This window comes from Artemia sp. Qi Xiang Cuo, chromosome 5 (genome assembly GCF_049724085.1).
Source record: "Artemia sp. Qi Xiang Cuo chromosome 5, ASM4972408v1, whole genome shotgun sequence".
Classification (NCBI taxonomy): domain Eukaryota; kingdom Metazoa; phylum Arthropoda; class Branchiopoda; order Anostraca; family Artemiidae; genus Artemia; species Artemia sp. Qi Xiang Cuo.
The window spans coordinates 69,638,812-69,660,212 of NC_142798.1; the positions used below are offsets into that span (position 1 = coordinate 69,638,812).

The window sequence follows — 21,401 nt, forward strand, 5'->3', positions numbered from 1 at the left end:
AGGAGGGGATCAGACCGTCCTACAAACGGTATTTGTTAGAAAATAGTGCAGAATTTTTTTTTGTTTAGGTGATGCGTACAAGGTTGCAAAACAATATGAACAGACAGAACAGATAGTGGGGGAAGGAGAGACGTCTTCTTCTTCCGATGAATTTCTTTCTGCGCTGACGAGGGTGAAATTTGGACTCAATGATAGTGGGAAGGCACTAAGAGATGGTACTGATGCCTCGCAGGGTGGTTTGGCTACCCATGGAAAGAGCTGGTTTTGGGGTCCCGTGGGATGGTACTGATTCCTCACAGGATGTTTTTTTTGTTGCACTGCGAGATGGTAATGATGCCTCGCAGGGCGGTTTGGCTAACCAGGAAAAGGGAGCTGGTTTTGAGGTCCAGTGGGAGGGTAATGATTCCTCACGGGATGGTTTTTTTTGTTGCACTGTGAGATGGTACTGATGCCTCGCAGGGCGGTTTGGCTACCCACGGAAAGGGGGCTGGTTTTGAGGTCCCGTGGGACGAGAAAAAAACGGTGGAAAGGGGGCTGGTTTTGAGGTCCTGTGGGATGGTACTGATGCCTCACGGGATGGTTTTGCTGCACTACGAGATGGTACTGATGCCTCGCAGGGCGGTTTGGCTACCCAGGAAAAGGGAGCTGGTTTTGAGGTCCCGTGGGACGAGAAAAAAAACGGTGGAAAGGGGGCTGGTTTTGAGGTCCATTGGAATGAGGTTGATGCCTCACGGGATGGTTTTAATGCGTAGCGCTAATAGTTATGTAGAGATATCAACAGTAGTACTGCCATTTGTCGAACCACAAGTTAGTAGAGCAAAACCAAATGGGTCAAAACCGAGGCGTTCCATAGCAATAAAACCCCGAGGATTTTATTGGTAACAATATCTTGACGTCATTGCAGCATGGTAAGCCAATCAAATTGCAATAATTGAAATATCTATTCCATTATTTATAAGTTTATGCAATTACATTTATTTGTCGCTGGTATTTTCAGGATTAATTAGCCTTTCTCGTTCCTTCCTTTTGCCCTAATCCGAAGTTTATACATAATCCCAACTTTCCTTGTCTTCTCAAATTCAGCGGTATGGGGAACCAGTCTATTTTAAAGTATACAGAGAAAAGTGAAGTGTTAAAATATCCAGTTTCCGACTACTGTTGTTAGTGTGGTTCGTTTATACTATGTAAGTGTTTACTTATGCAAGTATTGTGTAGTGTTTATATTATGTAATTGTTTACTAGCTTATGCTGTAGAATGTTAGTAGGTGAGAAGTGAATAATTTGGGAAGGGAATGTTTTGAATTCAATTAAAGTTTGAGGGTTTAATAAGAAGGGGATAAGCCAAATTTGGGAAATTTAACTTAAAACAGGGGGAGAATCTGTAAAGTATGTAGAACATCAATTCAAGAAGCTTCTCCGGGTGTCTCATTTCTTAGTCATTTGGGCATTTATGTGTCAACGAGAGCGTTCCAGGGGGGGGCTCTTAGGACTAAAGCTAGTCGTGGGAAAGGGCTCGTTCCCAGGCCTGGAACTTCCGTTCCAGAAAAGTTATATTCTTGGTTCATTTCTAAAGGCTTCGTCGTAGTTAGTTGTTCTTGTGCTACCTTATTTTCTCTATGTGTATTCTCACGTTATTTAATAAAGACCATGTACCAACATTCATCGTCTATCTTTGGAATTTACGTAAACCATTACATCTGCCAATATAAAAGGCATACAAATAAAGAATTAAAAAGTGGTTTACAATAGTAATAACAATAATAATAATACTTTTTATTACTTTATTTTATTAATAAATACGATTATAACACATCACAATTTACAACTACTACACTAATGAACAAACCTAAGTTTTTGCTGGCGTGCGGTAAAACGGCTAGCCATTTAAAAGACACAGGAACAAACAACAGCTAAATAAACTAAAAATTGGGTTGAGGGGAATTCCTCCCTACCCTAGGACCTCCCATCCAACCTTTCCTCCCTACCATCTCCATTACCCCTACCACACCATCCACCCTTTCCTCCCTACCACTCCCATCCACCCGTTACTCCCTGCTACCCCAACAACCCAAACCTCCCAACCACCCCTTCCTCATTAAAAAATAAATAAATAATATTAATGATAATAAATTAAATTCACACATTTATTGACCATTTTTTAATAAATACTCTTTTACCTTTCTCTTAAAATCCAAAAGATGTTCAGCCGCCCTAATGCTCACTGGTAACGAATGAGGGCAGTTCCAAGAAACTGCAGTCGGAATCCTGATCTCACGCTACTTCTAAGATCAACCACCAAATTTTCAATGTTCCTCGTATCATATGCATAAATATCACAGTTAGCACGGTAAATATCACGAAAAATACTTTGGACTAGATTATGCACGCACTGAAAGAAAAAAAATTGCTGCTTGATAGTCAAGTAGTTGACCCACGTTGAGCAAACTTAAAGCCCTAAAGCAAACGCTTGTATCGTTCACATATTTCACATAGTTGCCTATAATCCTCACTGCTTTGTTTTGAAGAATTAATTAAAAAAAAAATTCCACAAAATAAGTTTTTCAAAGAAAATTAAAGAACTCCATTAAACAAAAAATTAGCAAAAATAAAATCAAATAATCTACCAAGCGTGAAACTACCACAAATCAGCATCAATAAATAAATGAAACCCAAAACGAACAGAAATTACAATAAATAACCGAGTTAAACTCAAAACGAGCATAAATTAACATAAGTTGGGGGGCTTAACTTAAAACCCTTGCCTCGAGGGTTGTGGGTGAGTGTTCTCCTCAAAAAGATATTTGCTATCTGGAAATCAACTACGCTGAACAAAATGGCTATCTCAAAATTTTGATTGGATGTGTTTGGGGGAATGAGGGGCGTGGGGGGGAGCTAGTTGCCCTCTAAGTGCTTTTGACTATTAAAAAGGGCACTAGCCTCCTCAATTTTCACTAGAATTAGCCCTTCTCAAAGTTCCTACGACATCCCCTTCGATACGAAGTGCCTGTCGAAGAAAGAAGAAAAAAAAACACATTGTGGCCACATCGTTCTTTACTTAGGCAGCGCTAGCGCGCTGCCCATGATTTGAACTCTTTTGAAGTTGCTGTAACAATTGCTGCTCCAGATCAGACAGCCGTATGATATGTATGTATCAACAATGGAGTGGTAAATCAACAGTAGAATCCACTTTGGCAAAAAATGCTGAGGTCTACGGAGCATCCCAATTCCTTTTGCAATTTTGGCAGAAATAAAATCATTATGATGCTTCCATGAAATGTTTGAGTCTATGAAAAATCCCAGGTAACGTACACTATTAACTTGCTCTATCGGCTTCCCAGACAGCATAACTAGACCACTAGCGTCAACAGGTGTGCCTACTCTGCAGAAAGTCATTAGGAAAGTTTTTTCACGTTGAAACACAGTAAACTGAAAATCATAAAAATCTCCAGTCTTCTTAGCACATCAAGAGCTTTCAACACCAGCTCTTTAATTGATTTCGCACACACTGTCAAAGCTGTATCATCAGCTAATGTAGTAACACAGACGTCTTGAAGATAAAAGCGCACCATGTCGATGTACAAAAGATAAAGCAGGAGACCTAAAACCGAACCTTGCGGTACTCCATATTTTAATGGATAAGCAGACGAACCCACATCCTTTTGAACTACACGCAGGATTCTTCCATGAAGATAACTATCCAACCACTGAAGGGAGGTGCCACGAATTCCCATACACTTCAGTCTGTCAAGCAAGATCTTCAAATCTACGGTATCGAATGCCTTTCTAATATCAATGAAAATCGACATAAGCAAATAGCCTTTATCCGACGCACTGCTAACGCACTCCACCAATGATGCAAGACATGCGTTATGGACTGTCCCTTACGGAATCCAAATTGAGTCTCACTGAGTAAATTATTCACCTGGAGAAAATCGTAGAGGCGTTTTTGGACGACTTTTTCTAATATTTTTTAAAAAAGAGGTAAAATCGATATCGGTCTCCAATTTTCAATATGACTTTTGCAGCCACCATTATGGAGGGGTCTGAACTTTGCAACTCTAAGATCTTCAGGGAACTTACCCTTTTCTAGAGAAAGGTTTAAAATAAAAACCAGACAGGGTAGTATGTAACCTAAAATCGCTTTTAGCCCTCGAAGGAACAAACCATCAGCTCCAGCTGAATTAGACTTCAGTGACTTTACAATCACTTCTTCCCCGGTACACAAACTAAAACTCATTTCCAAAGGTTCCCCTCTTTCATCACGAATATTATTACACTGCATTTCCAGGTACTGATTATAAACACTAGTTTGCACTTCAGGTCCAATTTTACAGAAAAATTAACCAAGTTTATTTACTATTGTACCTTTATCATCACTGTCACATCCACTTAAACATACTTCTTCACTACTCTTATCTCCCTTGCCACTAACAAGATCATTTATTGCCCTCCATGTATCTTTCATGTTTCCTTTACTATCCTCAAATTTGCGGCTATAAAATTCAGAGATTGCTTTTTGTCGGAGCTTATTTACTAAATTTCTCTGTGTTTTAAATAGGTCAAATGATTCATCGCTCCGAACATCCAAATATTTCTCATATAGCCTATTTCTCAGTTCTATTTCGTCAATTATTTCCATCGATATCCATGGCTTTCGTGGAATAAGTTTTTTCGACTTTAAAGCCTTTAAAGGGCATGTTCTTTCATAAATAGGTAAAATGGTTGACATAAGGCTATCTAATGCTTTAGAAGGGCATTCTTTTTCTTCAAGAACTGGGCTCCATTCAACAATACTAATCTCTTCTGGAAATTTTTGGAGATTTTCTTTTTTCATTACTCTAGTTACGACCTTCTTATTTCGCATTTTTTTTTCACAGGGTGATTAATTGTAGCTATGACCGGAAGATGGTCAGATCCCGGGAAAACTATCACATCAATCAAGCTCTTGTGAAGATCATTCGATCGGACAAAAGTATTGTCGATTAATGATTTACTTTGTGAAGTTATTCTGGTTGGCGCAGACCCGAGGGGATACAAATCACTCGAAATCATAAAATTTAAGAAATCACCGTTTATTCCAGACAAATCAAGAAGGTTAAAATTGAAATCGCCCATCACATTATGGCTACAGCCTGGGGGTAGTTTAGCAAGCAGCTCATTAAATCCTTCGATAAAATCATCCAAGTGAGCAATGGGTGGCCTATACACCGTACTAATAATATTATTTTTACCATTTAATTCAACCTCTATTGAAAAAATTTCTACCTTATCTTCATTCCAAACACTAAGGTAATCCCGTACTCCATACCCAATTCCGTCTTTTCCCCAAGATGCATTCCCACCACGGCTCATCGAAGCTCGGTACTTCACACGGACATTATACCCTGGAAACTAATAAAGCAAAAGAGAATGGTCTGTACTTAGAAATGATTCACAAACTCTAATTATATCAAACTTCGACGAAAAATCGTCTAATAGCTGGAGGATATTCTGATAACTCGTCGTAATATGTACCTTCCACGAACCTAGTCGAAAGCACGAGTCACTTTGTTGTGCCAGAAAACTTTGCAGTGACCGGATAAATGTACTACTTCTCACAGGCTTCAGATTTGATAATGGCCAGTCATCATAACCAGCAACTCCTCTCGATAAATAATTTTCCAGGCTAAACTGCCATGATTCAGACAGAACCATCAAAAAACGACACAACCGAAGTAATAAAAAGAAAAAAAATACTGAAAAGCGCACCCAAAAATAAATAGAAACAAACAACATTTTTGGGAAAAATAATACAAAAAAGATTAAAAAAACAGGAAAGGAAAAATAAACCAGAAACTAGCGACTCATTTTGTAGAAAAAAAAAACAAAAAAAATAGAAAATAAACAAACAATCTATGAGAAAGTAACTCTTGGATACAATCATCCTGAATAAAAACAAAAAACAACAAACAAACAAGCAAAAAAAAAAACTAGATACAGTCAGCGAGAGACCGTATCTTTTTTATTGTAGTCCCGTCACTAGGCTTCGCGAATATTTGACCCTGATCAGCCCAAGCATTCCGCTGACCGAATTTGTCTTTCGCCGCATAAAGAATATCTCGGCTCTGCTTGGTCAGAGACTCCGCAACGAAAATACCGCTATAGGCCAACTTGGCTTTGGTCTTGAAAACTTTACAAGCAACGCCTTTGCTCGAAAACTTCACAATTATCGGAGCGGCCCTGGGAGCAGATGGAACCGCCTAAGTTGAATCAGTTGTAGCAGCATTATTCAGTCTAAGTCTATACACGTTCAGGACCTCAGTTCTACTAATTTCAGGCAAAGACATCTTCTGATTAATAGTTAGCAACACAGCAGAACGAGTATATTAATAATAATAATAATAATGATAATAATAATAATAATAATATTTATAATATAATAATAATAACATTAATAATAACAATAATTTAGTTTTACTTTCTTTACAAAACATTAAAAATAATGATAAAGGAGCAACTAAAGGAAAAGAAAATACACAACAGCACACAAAAAAACATAATACTACAAATAGAAAAGATCCAGTGTCGTCAATCATAAACATTCAGGAAAGGAGGAGGGTCATAATCTAATTTTCAAAAAAAGGGAGGTGGGGGTAATTCTGTCTCTTTTTCAAATGTCTCAATGCAAATACCGAAAAAGAAGCAATCTTTTAATTAAAATACCTTAAAGGTATTCTCCAAAATCTAAAGCCAGAACAAATGTACCCTTTCTGCCCCACCAACAGACGATATTGAACAAAAAATTACCAGCATATATTAAGTGAAAAAGGATTTTGCAAATTATGCAAACAAAAATGTAACATGTGGACAAGAAAGTAAAAACACCTCTAATGATAATCAGCACTGACGGATCTCCCACTTTTCACAACCCAGTGGACAAATTGGAATTCCAGGTTCACTGCATAGTACTCCCAAACGTGGCCCAGTCCCTGCAACTTTCCATGAGACTTGACACATGCTGCATAATGTACGTTATTTCTGAAATTCGGTGACCTTTCGACCAGCACTATTTGCATTAAAATTTTCAGAAAAATCAATAGTAGATTCTCTACGGTTAAGGAAATTTATCAAAAGTTGATGATACATTTTCTGTCTTACATCAAATAATCTGTATTTCTTAATGATTAAATATTGCTAATTCACAGGGGAAACCACTGTACATAAACATAATACAGTATGATCATTCCCTATCTCAACCATTATACAAAGCTGGACCGAGATGCAAGTGCTCCGGAGAACATTTAAACATAAGCGACATTAGATTTTTTCACGGGTAGACAAGTCAGATTTCTCTTGAGCGCAAAACTTGGCTTCACCTTTGTAACACTAAATTTTGGGAAACCAAAAAAGTACTCGCCAAGGCCGTATCCAGGGGGGGGGGGGGTTTGAACCCCCCTCGAAATGTTTGTCTGGCTTGTAAAAACGTAACAAAAATGGACATAAACAAATTTTGTATGGTTTTTTTAGTTTTTTTTTGTGTAAACTCCCCCCCCCCTATTTTTTTTTAGTAAAAACCCTTCCGAAAAAAATCCTGGATACGGCCCTGGAACCCGCAGTATCTGAAGAACAGTATATCGATTTAAGTGATTTTAGTCTTGTTAAAAAAAGAAAGAAAAAAAGTTCTAAATTGGTGGAACAAAAAATATACGGGTTGTGAACACAGCATTGGAAAATTGGCGTAAATAACTTCTAGGTTTACGTAACAAAAATCTGTGGGCCCCAAAGATAGAGCTATAAAATCTTCCTAGGCCAGTCTTATTGAACCATCCCTTTATTTTGCCAAGCATACCATTTATTGCCATTTATTTTGCATAAGTCATTCAAAATCTTTTCCACAATAGAAAAACGCAAAAAAAAAACATAGAGAACGCATCAAAAATATGTTTTTATCCCTTTTGGTACTTTTCGGTTATTGGAAACACATTAACATCTCAGAAAACCGGTTTTATAGCTAAAAAAAAAACAATTGATGGATGATACAATGCATTGAACTTAGACAGAGTGCATTGGACTTGTATAATGTGGGCCATATAATTGCACACTAAGGGTGGGGGGGGCATTAAGGCTAGGATAGGTTACGTTGGGTTAGGTTTCCATAATTTTGTTTCTGAAGTATTATTTTATGACCATTGTTTGTTATTATTTTATTTATAAGTATTATTTTATCATCATGTTTCGTTATTTTTCATTAGGATTAACCTAACTTCGCTTTTTGGTTGCATGCTTCCAATAACCGACAAGTACCTCTATTTTTATTACATTTTTACGAGTCGAATAAACATTTCCAATGGGGGGGGGTTCAAGCCCTCTAACCCCTTGCCTAAATACGGCTTTGGTCCTAAATTTCAATTTGTTGTCAACAATGAATCTAAGATTTCCTTTTTGAGAAAGCGGATAGAGGTGGTTATCTTAGAGGTATTATTGCTGGTTTTGACTATATTGGCCTGTCCATTAGTGTGTAATCATTGATGTATTTTGTGTTTTTATACCAGTATATATCGAAAATCCGAAAATACCGAAAGTATATACCGAAAATCCAGTATATACAGTATATACGCCATCTAGATAAATCTATATGGCGTATAGCTAAATCACATACTTTCATTTTAGGTGATATAACCTAAAATAATGTAAGGTAGTCTTTAAACAAGTAAGTAGTTTATAATTGTATATTTAAACAAGTAGCAAGGTTTATAAGTTATTATTGTAAAATAGCAGGGTTTTTAAATTTGTAAACACTCTGTCCGATTTGTGAGTAGTCTCTCCAACTTTTGATGAAGTAATTACGCCACAGAAAACGCAACCATATCCTTGTCCCCTAAGGAATGAAAGAATACAGTATTTTCAACTCCATCAAAAACTTCATCTTATGTGTTCAACAGTCAGTCAAACTCATACAGAAAGCGAGAGACATGGAATAGGTAACATATTTGATCATCTAAGTCAGTGATTCCCAGCCGGTTTTGGGTCATGTTCCACTTTGGTATATATATTTGGTATATATCTTTGTCTATATATTTTTGTATATATATATTTGGTATATATATATTTTGGTATATATCTTGATGTCCCTTTTGTTGTATTTAAGTTTTGTTGCTCAAAATGTTGCATGTATTTACCTGAAGGAAGCTTAAAAGGTCATTAGCTTGGAGTGTTTTTTGGCTCGTCTTCTAGACAAATTCTATATCAATGAAAATTATTGTCTAAATACAACACCTTTTTTACAATGTGTAACGTCAACACTTTAATGTTTTTTTTTTTTTTTTTTTGCTCTTTAAAGGTATTTGTATCCTACGTTATTAATGCGTTTTTTTTTTTTTGTTTTTTATATTCATGCTCTAATGTAGTGAGCCAAAAGGTGCGAATCTTCCCCATGACTCACCAAATATGGCTATGCTCCACAAGTGGGGTCTTTGCCCCATGTTGGAAATCACGGATTTACATGATTTTCAGAACTAGTTACAGCAATAACTAATAAGGTAATACCACTTAAATCCCTATTCAATCACTCTTACTAAATATAGTATATATTAGTAGGAGAATTGCATCCTAAACAATAAAAAATTTCACTTTTAGCAATAAAAAAAAGTGTTTACGATGAAATAAAAAATATTTTTTTTATTATTTATGAATTTTTGTTATATTTGTTTTATATTTTATATATTTTATTATATTTTATTATATTTTTTATATTTTATTATATTTGTTATTATATTTATTTATTATTATTATAATTTATTATTATTATTTTTATATTTGTTCTATTAATAATTGCTTTGACCATGGTTTGTTTCTCACCTTTAAGAGGTTATCGCCGGGCTATAGACTGATGACAATTGAAAATAAAAATTATTTAACTAAAATCTGCTTACACTCTTTCCTCTGCAAGTCTAAGACACAAGGGGACCATATGATATAACAACGGATTCAGGTTCTATTAAATTAAAAGAAAAAGTGTTTTCAACTGAAGGTAAGGAACAACAATAAAACTTAACGAACAGAAATCATTACGTATAGGAGGTCGGTTTCCCTCTCTCCTATACATCGCTCTTTACGCTGAAGTTTGACTCTTTGCTCTTATTATTTAAAAAAGACTCCTGAAACCCAAGGGCCGTTTAATTGGAATAATAAGCTTTTTTCTAAAAGTAAAAAACAAACTTTAGCGTAAAGAGCAAGATATTGAGGAGGGGTAACCAACCTCGTGTACGTAATAATTTCTGTAATTTTTAGGTTTTAATGCTGTTCTTTACTTTCAGTTAAAAGAACTATTTCTTTAATTTAATTTCTGTTATTTTTTTTAATAATACCGGGAAGTTTGGCTCCCCCTTTGAAAAACTCCCTTTCCCCACGAACAGTGCTTTCATGAGAAGATCCACCCAATTAACTCCTTGTCACCAGAAAAATCTCCCCTCGAAAAATGTCTGTATGTTTCCTAGTGACCAATACTACATGTAAACAATGGACAAAGTTCATAGCTTGCAGCTCTTCCTCTGGGGACTGTTAGAGTTCAAATCATCCTCAAAGACCTAGTTATTAGATATTTCGACTATGCTGGACACAATTGCTATCTCAAAATTTTGATGGTGTGACCTTGGAAAAAAGGGGCGTAGAAGGGGGGCTATCTGCCCTTCAGTGTTTTTAGTCACTTAAAAAGGCCACTAGAACTTTTGATTTCCGATCAAATTAGCTCTCTTTTGATCTTCTAAGATTAGTGGTTCGATACGACCACCCCTGGGGAAAACAAACAAAACAAAAGCAAATAAACGCGCATCCGATCTTTCTCCTGGCCAAAAATGCAAAATTCCACATTTTTGTATAAAAGAGATTGAAACCTCTACAGTTAAGTTCTCCGATATACTGAATCTGATAGTGTGATTTTCATTTAGATGACTTGATGTGTTGGTTGTGTTTTCCCCTTTTTCGAAAATTGGGAAAATTTTCTCAGGCTCGTAACTTTTGATGGGTAACATTAGACTTGATGAATTTAATATATTCTGAATGAACATCAAAACTTCAATTCTTTTGATGTATCTATTGTTATCAAGACTGTGTTTCCTAGAGTTTCGGATGCCTTTGAGCCGTATCGCTCCTTACTTACAGTTCCTGATCACGAACTGTTTGATAAAGCTTTTTTTCAGAACGTCTTTAGAGTGACCCTTAACCAAATGAAGAATTCCACATATGATGAAAGTAGCCTAATAATTAAAGATAGTATGGAAGAATATACTTCTCTTAGCTTTTCTTTTTAATAAATAATTGGCTTTAATACTTTACTATTCCACTTTAATACTGTGAAATTTAGTTTGTCATTTTCACCCATATTCCATCCCCTCCCAAAGCTGTTCTTAAGACTAGTGGTGCCCAGAGGAAAATTAATTACAGTGCCACCTCCCAACTCAAATATAAGCAAAAAAAGCAAAATAAAAGTGAAAAATTTGTTCTAAGTAAAAAATTTGATCAAAGTGAGCAACCCCCAAGGCATGGCCCCCGTCCCCAGCCACGGCACCTGGAGAAGATACCCTATTACCCCCTCCCCTTGAACGGCCCGGTCCCCTCCTTTTATAAAGGGAAAAAACTTACTCTGTTTTCCATCCTACCGACAAAGTTGCCTCAGGGAAATAGAAAGATGTTCTTGACAAAAATTCTTCGGCACTAACAGGATCGCTATGGTTATTATTTGGTCCTGGAAGGATGTCAGCATTCAGCCATAACTCTACATCATTCTAAAATTAAGAATTAATATTTATGTATTTAAATGTAGAATTTAAACCAAACAAAGGTATCAAACAGCCCTTGCTTGAGCAAAATAGTTATTAGCTCCCCTTCTAATCGACCACAATGTCACACTCGTAATTTCAATGATAGTTCTGTTGATCAGTCTGATTGCAATGCCAACAACAATAAATTTAATGAAAGTTTCAAATCAGCAGATATTTTATAGACTAATTATAATTTAACAAATATGCTGTGTCACAAAAACAGGGGGAAGAAACTCATCAAATTGAACAAACAGATAATACAGGCATTGTGCATATTGTATTTATATATTTGCATAGCCTAAAGACCCGTCAATTGAGGAGGGGGAGAAGCTTTAAGGAGGGAGGAGCTTCTACCCACCTCCGTTTATTGGTACCTCCTCTCTAGACTTTGAATGTTCCTTTTTTTGAAAAATCTAAAAACAACAAAATTGCCCCCCCCCCCCTTTAAATTTCCTGAATTGACGCAACTGATAACTTATAATTTCCATCTATATTGGACAACTATTATTTCCTGTGTATATAGATACTATTTATGTTATCTTCCCGGTGTAAGAGTTACGGTGCAGTGTTGCCGACACTTCAAAACAAAATGTACCATAATTTGCACGAAACATGTACCAAAGACAAAAAAAATTGTAACCTATCCCATTCAAAAAAAAATATTTATTGTACCCTTCAAAAAAAAATTGTATTTTTTTCCGCGTGTTACGCGAAGCGTAACACGCGGATCGTCGGTGACGTACAATACTATCTAGGAAAGTTTTGTATAAGACATTTTTATTCACTTTCTTTCTCCATTCCTTCTTTTTTCTTTCTCTTCTAATGCAATACACTACTCCTGAAAGTATTTGAACAAATTTTTCGGAGTAACACACATTACTGCAGTAACATTTTACTACAGGTCAAACAAATTCGTTGTTTTTCAGCCATTTACGACCGTTTTTAGCAGCGCCCTAAAATTGTTCCCTAATGACAATTTCAATACAAATCAGGAGCTAAAATCAAATTTTAACCTTGTATTCTTACAGAATATTGCCCAAAAGCAGTTGCTGGGAACTGTTTTCTATTTAATAGTTTGCATACAAATCCCCCTTTCCCCTTTTATCGATGGAGGGGAGGATCGCTCCTGTAGCCCTCCCCTAATATACGCTACCGCCTACAAACAATACAGGAAAAAATTCTGTTTAAATTGAGACTGATTAAAGAAGTGACTTTGGATGTTATAGTCCGGCCCAACACGTACTGGAGATTCTAATGTTGAAACAATATTTTTCTCCAAAATGCCTTTAAAAGATCTTTCACTCACCTTGTAAGATCAAGTTTGCCAAATCCGCACCAATTGTACAATAAAGAACATGTCTTTCACTATCTTTTAAATCACCTTAAACATCTAGATAACGGCACCTTTTATTTTTAAAACTGGAATTGGCCTTATAAACTTTCTATTTGAGGTTCCGACCATCACTATCTGAATCAGAAGCCATGGCGGCACTCACAGTTGCAAATTTTCTGTACCCTTTTCCAGTATTTCGCCAGTTGAGGTGTGTCACCATGCTCATGGGTTGGGGAGGGGTCCTGTCCTTGGTAACGACTCGTTTAGCACCCAGAACATCATTAAGAATAGTAAAGCCGAATTTATTTCTCAACTTCATTTTGTTTAAATTGATAGTTGCAAAGGTCCTCTCGGTACAAGCAGAAGAATGTGGTAGGATAAGCATTTTCATCATGAATTCACCCAAGAATGGGAAACTTTTGACTTGAGGACCATCACATTGATCTAGTACTTTAAACCAGAAATAAACTGGGTCAGAATCTGCACATTTATTGAGATCAGCGTAGAATGGAAGGCTTTTCCATTCTTAGGCAATATTTTCCACATCAGTCTCCTTTGCCAAATTTGGAAACTGCACGAGTAGTGGGAAAATCCTCAAGTTTTAGTGGTCAGAAGACAGAGCTATCTTTGGGTCCAGTCTGTTTAAGTTTTTAGCCGACCAGTATTTTGAACTGAAAAACGTTTCCCTTATTTCGTCGCTCAGTTCTAGAATGTATTCCGTACACACTGTTTCGAAGGCAGTTGCAGCTGATAACGAATTTTTGTTGTTGATAAATGTAACCTCTACACGACTGCCACAGTCTACTTCTTTCATGTCTCGAAAGTGCTGCATATCCCTGAGCTGTATCAAAGGTGTTTCTGTCGTCTCCACGTAGCTTCGCTTCATAAAATGGTTGATAGTCGCTTTATACAGCTCACAAACTCGACTGTACAATATGTGAATTTGGGCATCCTCCGGCTAAAACAACCGATTAAGGCCAGTAACAAATGGTAGGATATATGCGAAGAAAGCAAAATAAGCTTTGAATGTAGGGGACAGCAATTTTTCGAGTATAGCTGTGGCTTTGGCTGGCTTATTTCCTTCTTTAAAAATTTCACTCCGAAAGAAAAGTATCAAACAATCCCATTGTTCGAGATAACGCATAATAACTGGCAGTCGGGAAAACCACCTAGTTGTGACAGGGCCCAGGCTTTTGTGTTCGTCAAGCCCCATGAACTTCTGCATTTCGACAAACTTACCAGCCCTTTTTGGGCTTCTGCCAATGTAATTGTAGAGGTCTTGACAGAATTCTTCGACGTCTGTAGGTTCTGCACTGGCACGCAAATGAATGGAGTGGCATGTGCACCCAAGAACAACTAAGTTTGGTAAATCCAGCGAAAGCTTTGCTTGCACACCACCTTGTCCCCCCATAATCCCAGATGCATTATCAGATGGAAAACCAATTAGATTCTGTTTTGGCACTCCTTTCTCTTTAAACAGAAGTTTTGTTAATACTGTATATTGATCTTTAGCTGTGCACTGCAGTACTTCAATCAATTGCAAGAATGAGTCCTTCACAATTTTCTTCCATCCACCATTCTTGGCTTCTTTCACTTCATCGACATGACAAATAACAACAACTAGGATTTACGAATTACTCGAATCAGCACTTTCATCAATGAATACCGAAAAACAGTTCTTTCTCATCAGGTTGCACAAGTCCACGTAAGCTACTTCTCCAATTATTTTATTAATCAAATGTGTAGTTTTTGTACGACCACACTGAACACCCTTTGCTATTTCTGAGTCAGGAAATGCTCTCTTTAAGGTTTCTGGAAGCTCTTTTATAAAATTGATTGCCAAGTTATGCTTTGCCAGACTTCTACTTAAATTCCATTCGGCCTACCTGATTTTCTGACGTTTTAGAAGCCTGACATTTCTTTCCATACTATCTATTGAGAACTGTACCACGGGAGCAGTACTAAGTGTTGCAGACACCTTTTTTAAATGAGTAGAATTGCTTAGGTGGCGCCTAATATGACAACTACTACCTCATAAGTCGATATTACACAGAATACAGCGAAGCTACCCTGTGTGCCCTTTGCCGATGTAACGTTTACCCCCAAGGTCAATATTCCGATTTGGTATAAGTTTTTTGTCCATTTTGCTTCCTTGTGGTAGTTTTCTTAGCTCCAGCAGCTGTTCCAACGTGTGATTCTGCTTCATAAGTAACTGAGGGCGTTTCGTCACCTTCTAAACTGTTGCTACAGCTAGCAACAACAGTTGAGCTATCTGACTGAATTTCGTCTTCCCTTGCAACAGCAGTGCTCACAGACCGGCTCAACTCTGAATCTGCAATAACACTCCCAACAGCAAGATTGCTTCTTATATTTTTGTCTCGATCTAAAACTTCCACGTCAGAATACTGTTCTCTTCTATTGGTCAATATTCTTCTTCATTGCTCTTAGTACTTCTTATGGCAATGCTTTTTCTTTTTCTTACTGTTTCTGGAGATCTGCTAGCTAAAAAGCAAATAACGTTCTGGGAGCTCGATGTTGGTCGTTGGCTACAAGAAATATCAATTATAGGGCCTTTAGGACTGGTACACTGATTCTTGTCGATGCATAAAATTTTATTCAGAGGTGGCTGCCTTCCAATAGACTTGTAAAAAATGTCTCTTTTCAGGATTCTTGAAAGATTCCCGACCATCACGCATCCAAAGTGTCATTATAGCTTCAATGTTAGCTTTTTCATTTTCAATTAGTAAGACTTGATACACAGAGATATGTTTTTGTCCAACCTTTGGAAGCCGAAAGTTTCTGTTTACGAAAAAAGGAAAATAAGTGACTGGTGCCTGCTTGTCTGTCTCTTATCTTGACTATAGCAAACAAGATCAGGGTGAAATAAAACTATTTATAGATGAAAGAATAGAAAATCTATACAAAAATACTGAATTGTACCACATTGTACCATAATTTTGTAAAATGTACCATATTTTGCGTTGTACTAAATTGTACCAGTAGAGAAGAAATGTACCAAAATAGTACAATTGTACCACGTTTGGCATCACTGTTACGGTGTCTACTGAACTCGAATATATTTGAAAGATTAACTAATATCAGTTTTTTTTGCTGTTAATGTTAGCAAAAACCAATCATTGGATTTTGAGACTTAGTGACTTAATTCTGAACTCGTTGAAAAATGTTTATTTGGAAGGTATTGTAATTACTTTAGTTTTTAAATGAAGCAGCTGGGATTTTCTGTCAACTACAACTCTGCATGGAAGAGGCATTGCGAAGTTATATCGTCTAAGGCTGCAAAAGGTCTACACTTACCTAATTTTTTCCCAGTGTCTGTGATAAATATCATTTATTTAAGGACTATTTTTCGGCCATGAGTTTTTGCCACAGGAGTGTGATCCTCAGGAAAAGCTTCACGGCGAGCAACAGGGCTCTAGGACGGTTTTCTCATTTAAATCAAAACATTGAAAATTACCTCTCAGTCGATTGACAGAATGAAAGCAGGTTACGGGTGAGTATCATGGTTCGATTAGAATTTTTTCTTCTTCTTTTTCTTCTGAATATACTCTATTGTCAGTTTCTTTCTTTATACGTGAATTACTTATTCGTTTAACTCATTTAATATAGGCCTGTTTAGCTGAACATTCATGACATGTCAGTTAACCTTATAGAAAGACCATATCAGAGAAGAGGTTTACCCCCCCCCCCCAAAAAAAAAGTGCTATAAAAACGTAGCAAAAAGCATATAAACTAATTTTTGTTACATTTTTTAAGTTTGTTCGATTTATTTTATTGTATGGATTTATGAAATTGAATGTCATATTCATGATGCTGATGCTTCGAAAAAAAATCAAGGGAAACGTAGTGTCTCCCTGTATAAGGAACATATGCAAGAAGAAAGGCCCTTGGAGTACATCTCCCAAACCAACTAAACTACATTAAATTTCTGGACACTCCTAATTCCAATTATAAATTAAGATCTGTATTCCCCTAAGTTCCATCGAAAACCTCCCTGCACGCCTTGGAAACAAATTATCTGTACTAGCGAAGCCTTTTCAAACACTTCGTGGTAACGAACTGTAAGTAAGGAGCGACTCGGCTCAATGGTAACCAAAACTCTAGAAAACAGGATTTTGATACCAATAAATACATACAAAGAATCAGATTTTTATGCTGATTTCAAATATATATGTTTCATTAAGTTTAACCCTACCCATCAAAAGTTACGCGCCTGAGAAATGTTGGCTGATTTTCAAAAAAAGGGGGAAAGACCCCCTAAAAGCGATAGAACCTTAATGAAAATCACACCATCAGATTCAGCTTATCCGAGAACCATACTGTAGAAGTTTCAACCTCCCATCTGCAAAAGGGTAGAATTTTCCATTTTTTGCCATAAGAAAGATCGCAGATGCGTGGTTATTTGGTGTTTTTTTTTCCAGGGGTAATCGTACCGACCAAAAAGTCCTAAAACGTCGTGATAGGGATCATTGGAACGGAATTTCAAAGTTCTAGTGCCCTTTTTAAGTGACCAAAAAATAGAGGGCAACTAGGCCCCCTCCCACGCTCATTTTCTTCCCAAAGTCACCCGATCAAAATTTTGAGATTGCCATTTTGTTCAGCATAGTCGAAATTATGATAACTAGGTCTTTTAGGATGACTTAGTGCCCCAAGCTCCCGGGGGGAGGGCCGAAAGTTATGAACTTTACCCAATGTTAACATATAGTATTGGTTTTTGGGAAGTATACAGAAGTTTTCAGGGGGGATTTTTTCTGGTAGTGGGGGCGGGGGAGGGGTGGGGGCGGGGGTTATGGGGAAGGACGTTTCCATGAAGGAAGTTTTCATGAGGAGGGGACATTGCTATGAAGGGGGCACCGGATTTCCCAGCATTATTTAAAAAAAGATCAGATATTAAATATAAAAAAAAACATGTTTTTTATCTGAAAGTAAGCAGCAACATTAAAACTTAAAACGAACAGAAAATATTATCCTACGTATATGATTGGGTTCACCCCCTAGTCAATACCTCGTTCTTTAAGCCAAAGATTTTTTAGTACTTTCATAAGAGCTATTTATTCTAAATAACGGGTTTTGTGATTAAGGGGTCATTTTTAAAGAATTGGAACAAAATTCGAACTTGAGCTTAAAAAGTGAGGTATTGAATAGGGGGCGAACCCCCTAATATACGTATTAAAAATATGTGAATATAGAAGTTCGTTACGTAAGTTAATTCGTAAGTTAAGTATATTTATTAATAATAAAAACGTTCGTAAATAAAATTAAACATGTTTCTAGAAAGCTATTCAACCAAATAAAAGTAAAATTAATATACTAATTTTGTTTTAATTATTCATGTACGGTGAGCCAAAATCAAAATCTGCAATAATTAAAAAACGTTCAAAAATTAAATAAAAAAAACAAGTTGTTTTAACTGAAAGTAAGGAACTACGTTAAAACTTAAAACGAACAGAAATTATTACGTATATGAAAGGGGCTGTCCCCTCCTCAACGCCTCGCTCTTTACGCTAAAGTTTGACTTTCTCACAACTCTATTTTTTTTTAAATAATAAAAAACATTAGCGTAAAGAGCGAGGCGTTGAGGAGGGGGAAGCCCCTTTCATATACGGAATCATTTCTGTTCGTTTTAAGTTTTAACATCGTTTCTTACTTTCAGTTAAAAATAACTTGTTTTTTTTTATTTAATAGGGATAAGGCTTTGATCTGAATAATGTGATTTGATTTCACGTGCATCTTCATTTTAGTTTATTGCGCTTGGCATACCTTATACTAGCAGTAAAGCGCAAAAATCAAGAAACTGGGATTTCTTGTTCTTACACTACAAAAATAGAATAAAATGTTTAAAAAATTAAGAAACAAAAACTAAGAATCTTATCTCTACGGTTCGTTTTTGAAGATAGGACTTCAGTTTTTGAAGTGTGTTTTGGAATTTTTTTTTTAATTTTGCAATAGACTGCTGATAAATTAAGGAATTTGAAACGGATTTACGCGTAAACATAAATCTTGCAGACATCTCCGGATTTTTTCTTTTATAGAAACACTATTTATTAAGTAGGGATGTTATTTAGGAGAGAGAATTGTGGCATTCTTCATTGTGGTGTCAATTAGGGGGGGGTGCAATTCCCCCCCCCCCTCCCCCTAGATTGTGAGTAAGACTTTTTAGTGAGATGTTTTCATTTAAAAAGCGTTTTTTTTGGTATTTTTATTGAAAAACTGAAAAAAACAACAAACTTGTCCCTATCTTCTAGATTAAAAAAATATAGCCCCCCCCCCCACTTTATTTTGACAAATTGACGCCACTGATGCTTCAGCCTTCCCCGGCTGTGGGCGTTCGTAGTATATTCGCTAAAAAAAGGCACTGTTTTGCTAAGAATAGGGCAGAAAGGGTTTACTACAGTCTTTGCATCCAGTGTCGTTACTAGCCAAAATGTCTGGGGGGGGGGGGGGGAGCTGGAGATTTTACAGACTGGCAGGTCATTTTTACCGACTCTTTTTTGTCAATAATTAACATAATGTCCGTTTCGAATACAATATGTAAAATCACTGCACAAGTCGGTAAAACCGCTGCATTTACCTGTCAAGATTTAGATTTTGGTACATATCATGTCACTATTTTAATGCTATTTAGTTTACCAAATGAAAAATTTTGGCACCATCCGTAAAATCATGGCAGGAGCCGGTAAAACTACTGCGTTTATCGACCAAGTTCAAAATTTCTGTAGATGACCTGTTAGTATTATCGTGGTCTTTATTGAACTGAACAAAGAATTTTAGCGGCGTCGAACTTATTCTCTTTTTACCGACTGACCAAAAACATTGGAGAGGGAGGCGTCGCCCCTCCCCCTCCCCCATATGTGATGGCCCTGTTTGTATCTCGAAGATTCTTCATTCATACTCTATTATCCAGAGAAGGTTGAAAGAGTGTGTTATTTGAAATGGTCAGTTTTTTAGGCAATAATAAGGGGTTGTTGCAGCCTCACCCTTAGGAAAGTTTTGATTTCTCCTGCCTCCAGGGAACAGGACCGGTGTACTAAGTGTTGATAAAAAGAACATCAGGTTTTATATCCAAGGTTAACAAAAAGAACAGCTGGGACATGAATGGAATTACGGAAATGAAGCAGAGTATGGATTATGTCAATTAACTGGAAATTGTTTCCGGAATTTTTTAGTCAACCATTCTTGGCCAAAGGGGTAGTCGACATATATTTTTGCACATCTACACAAGAAAAGGAGATAGGCTCTTACATAGTAATTATAGGTATAATGACAGCAATTTTTTTGTAAGGTGTTATGTTCCAGGTTACAGTTGCAGAAACAACGATGGATGTTGAAACAAGTTTTAGAAAAGATTATAACGCAGTAGATACAGTTGTCACTTTAAATGTCTGGATAAGAGAATTTGATAGAGAGACAATGGTCCACATGCATATAGAGACATATAAACAGTTTTTTTCTCTTTCATATTCTCTACCCAAAATGTTTTCTTCCTTGTACATTACAGCCTCTCTTCGTAACCAGAATAGATGGTTCTGTCTATTCCACACTCGGAATAGCTCTGCATTCAAGCTTCGGACCTAGTAGACCCTTCGGTTAAGTATCGGATGGGAATCCTTAATATCTATTCTCCTGAAAAACCCAATCGCAGCATATTCATCCTTCCTTAGGCTTAATACAGCTTTCTAGATCTTAAAGGATCTTTTGAGCAATTAGTAAGGGAGCTCCTGCTGCAACTAGGATTGTCTTGAAGATAACTTGAAAATATCCTTGAAAATATTACTTGATAATTCTGTACAGAAGAATCAATTGGCGTTGAGATGTCTTGGTCTAAGACAGCTTCAACATTAGGTACCACACAAAGACTAACAGCTAGTCAAGAGATATATTCAACAATTGCGAATGGCTTGACCCCAGTTGCTTAAATAGGTTGTAATAGGCGTAGGTTAAATAGGCTTAGCAAATAGGTTGAGTGCTCTATAAGAGTGACAATTGGCGCTAGTGTACAAAATCACCAATGTCATCTATAGTTTGCTGTTTTCTTGACATTTTATCAAACTTCGCAATCGCAGTTATTCAGAAACTGAGATCTGACACTTATTAATGAATTAATTGTCTCAATTTACCTTAATACAAAAATTTCGTTGGCTCCAAATAATGACAAACACCACACAATTACTACGTCCGTAGAACACATCATCAATTATGAAAACTTTACAGCAACATAAAGAAAGGATAAAAAAAACCATCAAATTCTGAAA

General features: G+C 36.5%; 1 protein-coding gene across 2 annotated transcripts in view; it reads right to left on the reverse strand.

The window, feature by feature from the left end:
* Window positions 1-21,401, reverse strand: part of LOC148952449 (protein FAM151B) — a 52,920-nt gene that overhangs the window by 12,935 nt on the left and 18,584 nt on the right. For both annotated transcript variants that reach the window (XM_089089889.1, XM_089089888.1), the window contains exon 4: window positions 11,620-11,762. In XM_089089889.1, coding sequence (XP_088946015.1) covers window positions 11,620-11,762 — 143 coding nt within the window. The remainder of the gene's footprint in view (window positions 1-11,619; window positions 11,763-21,401) is intronic.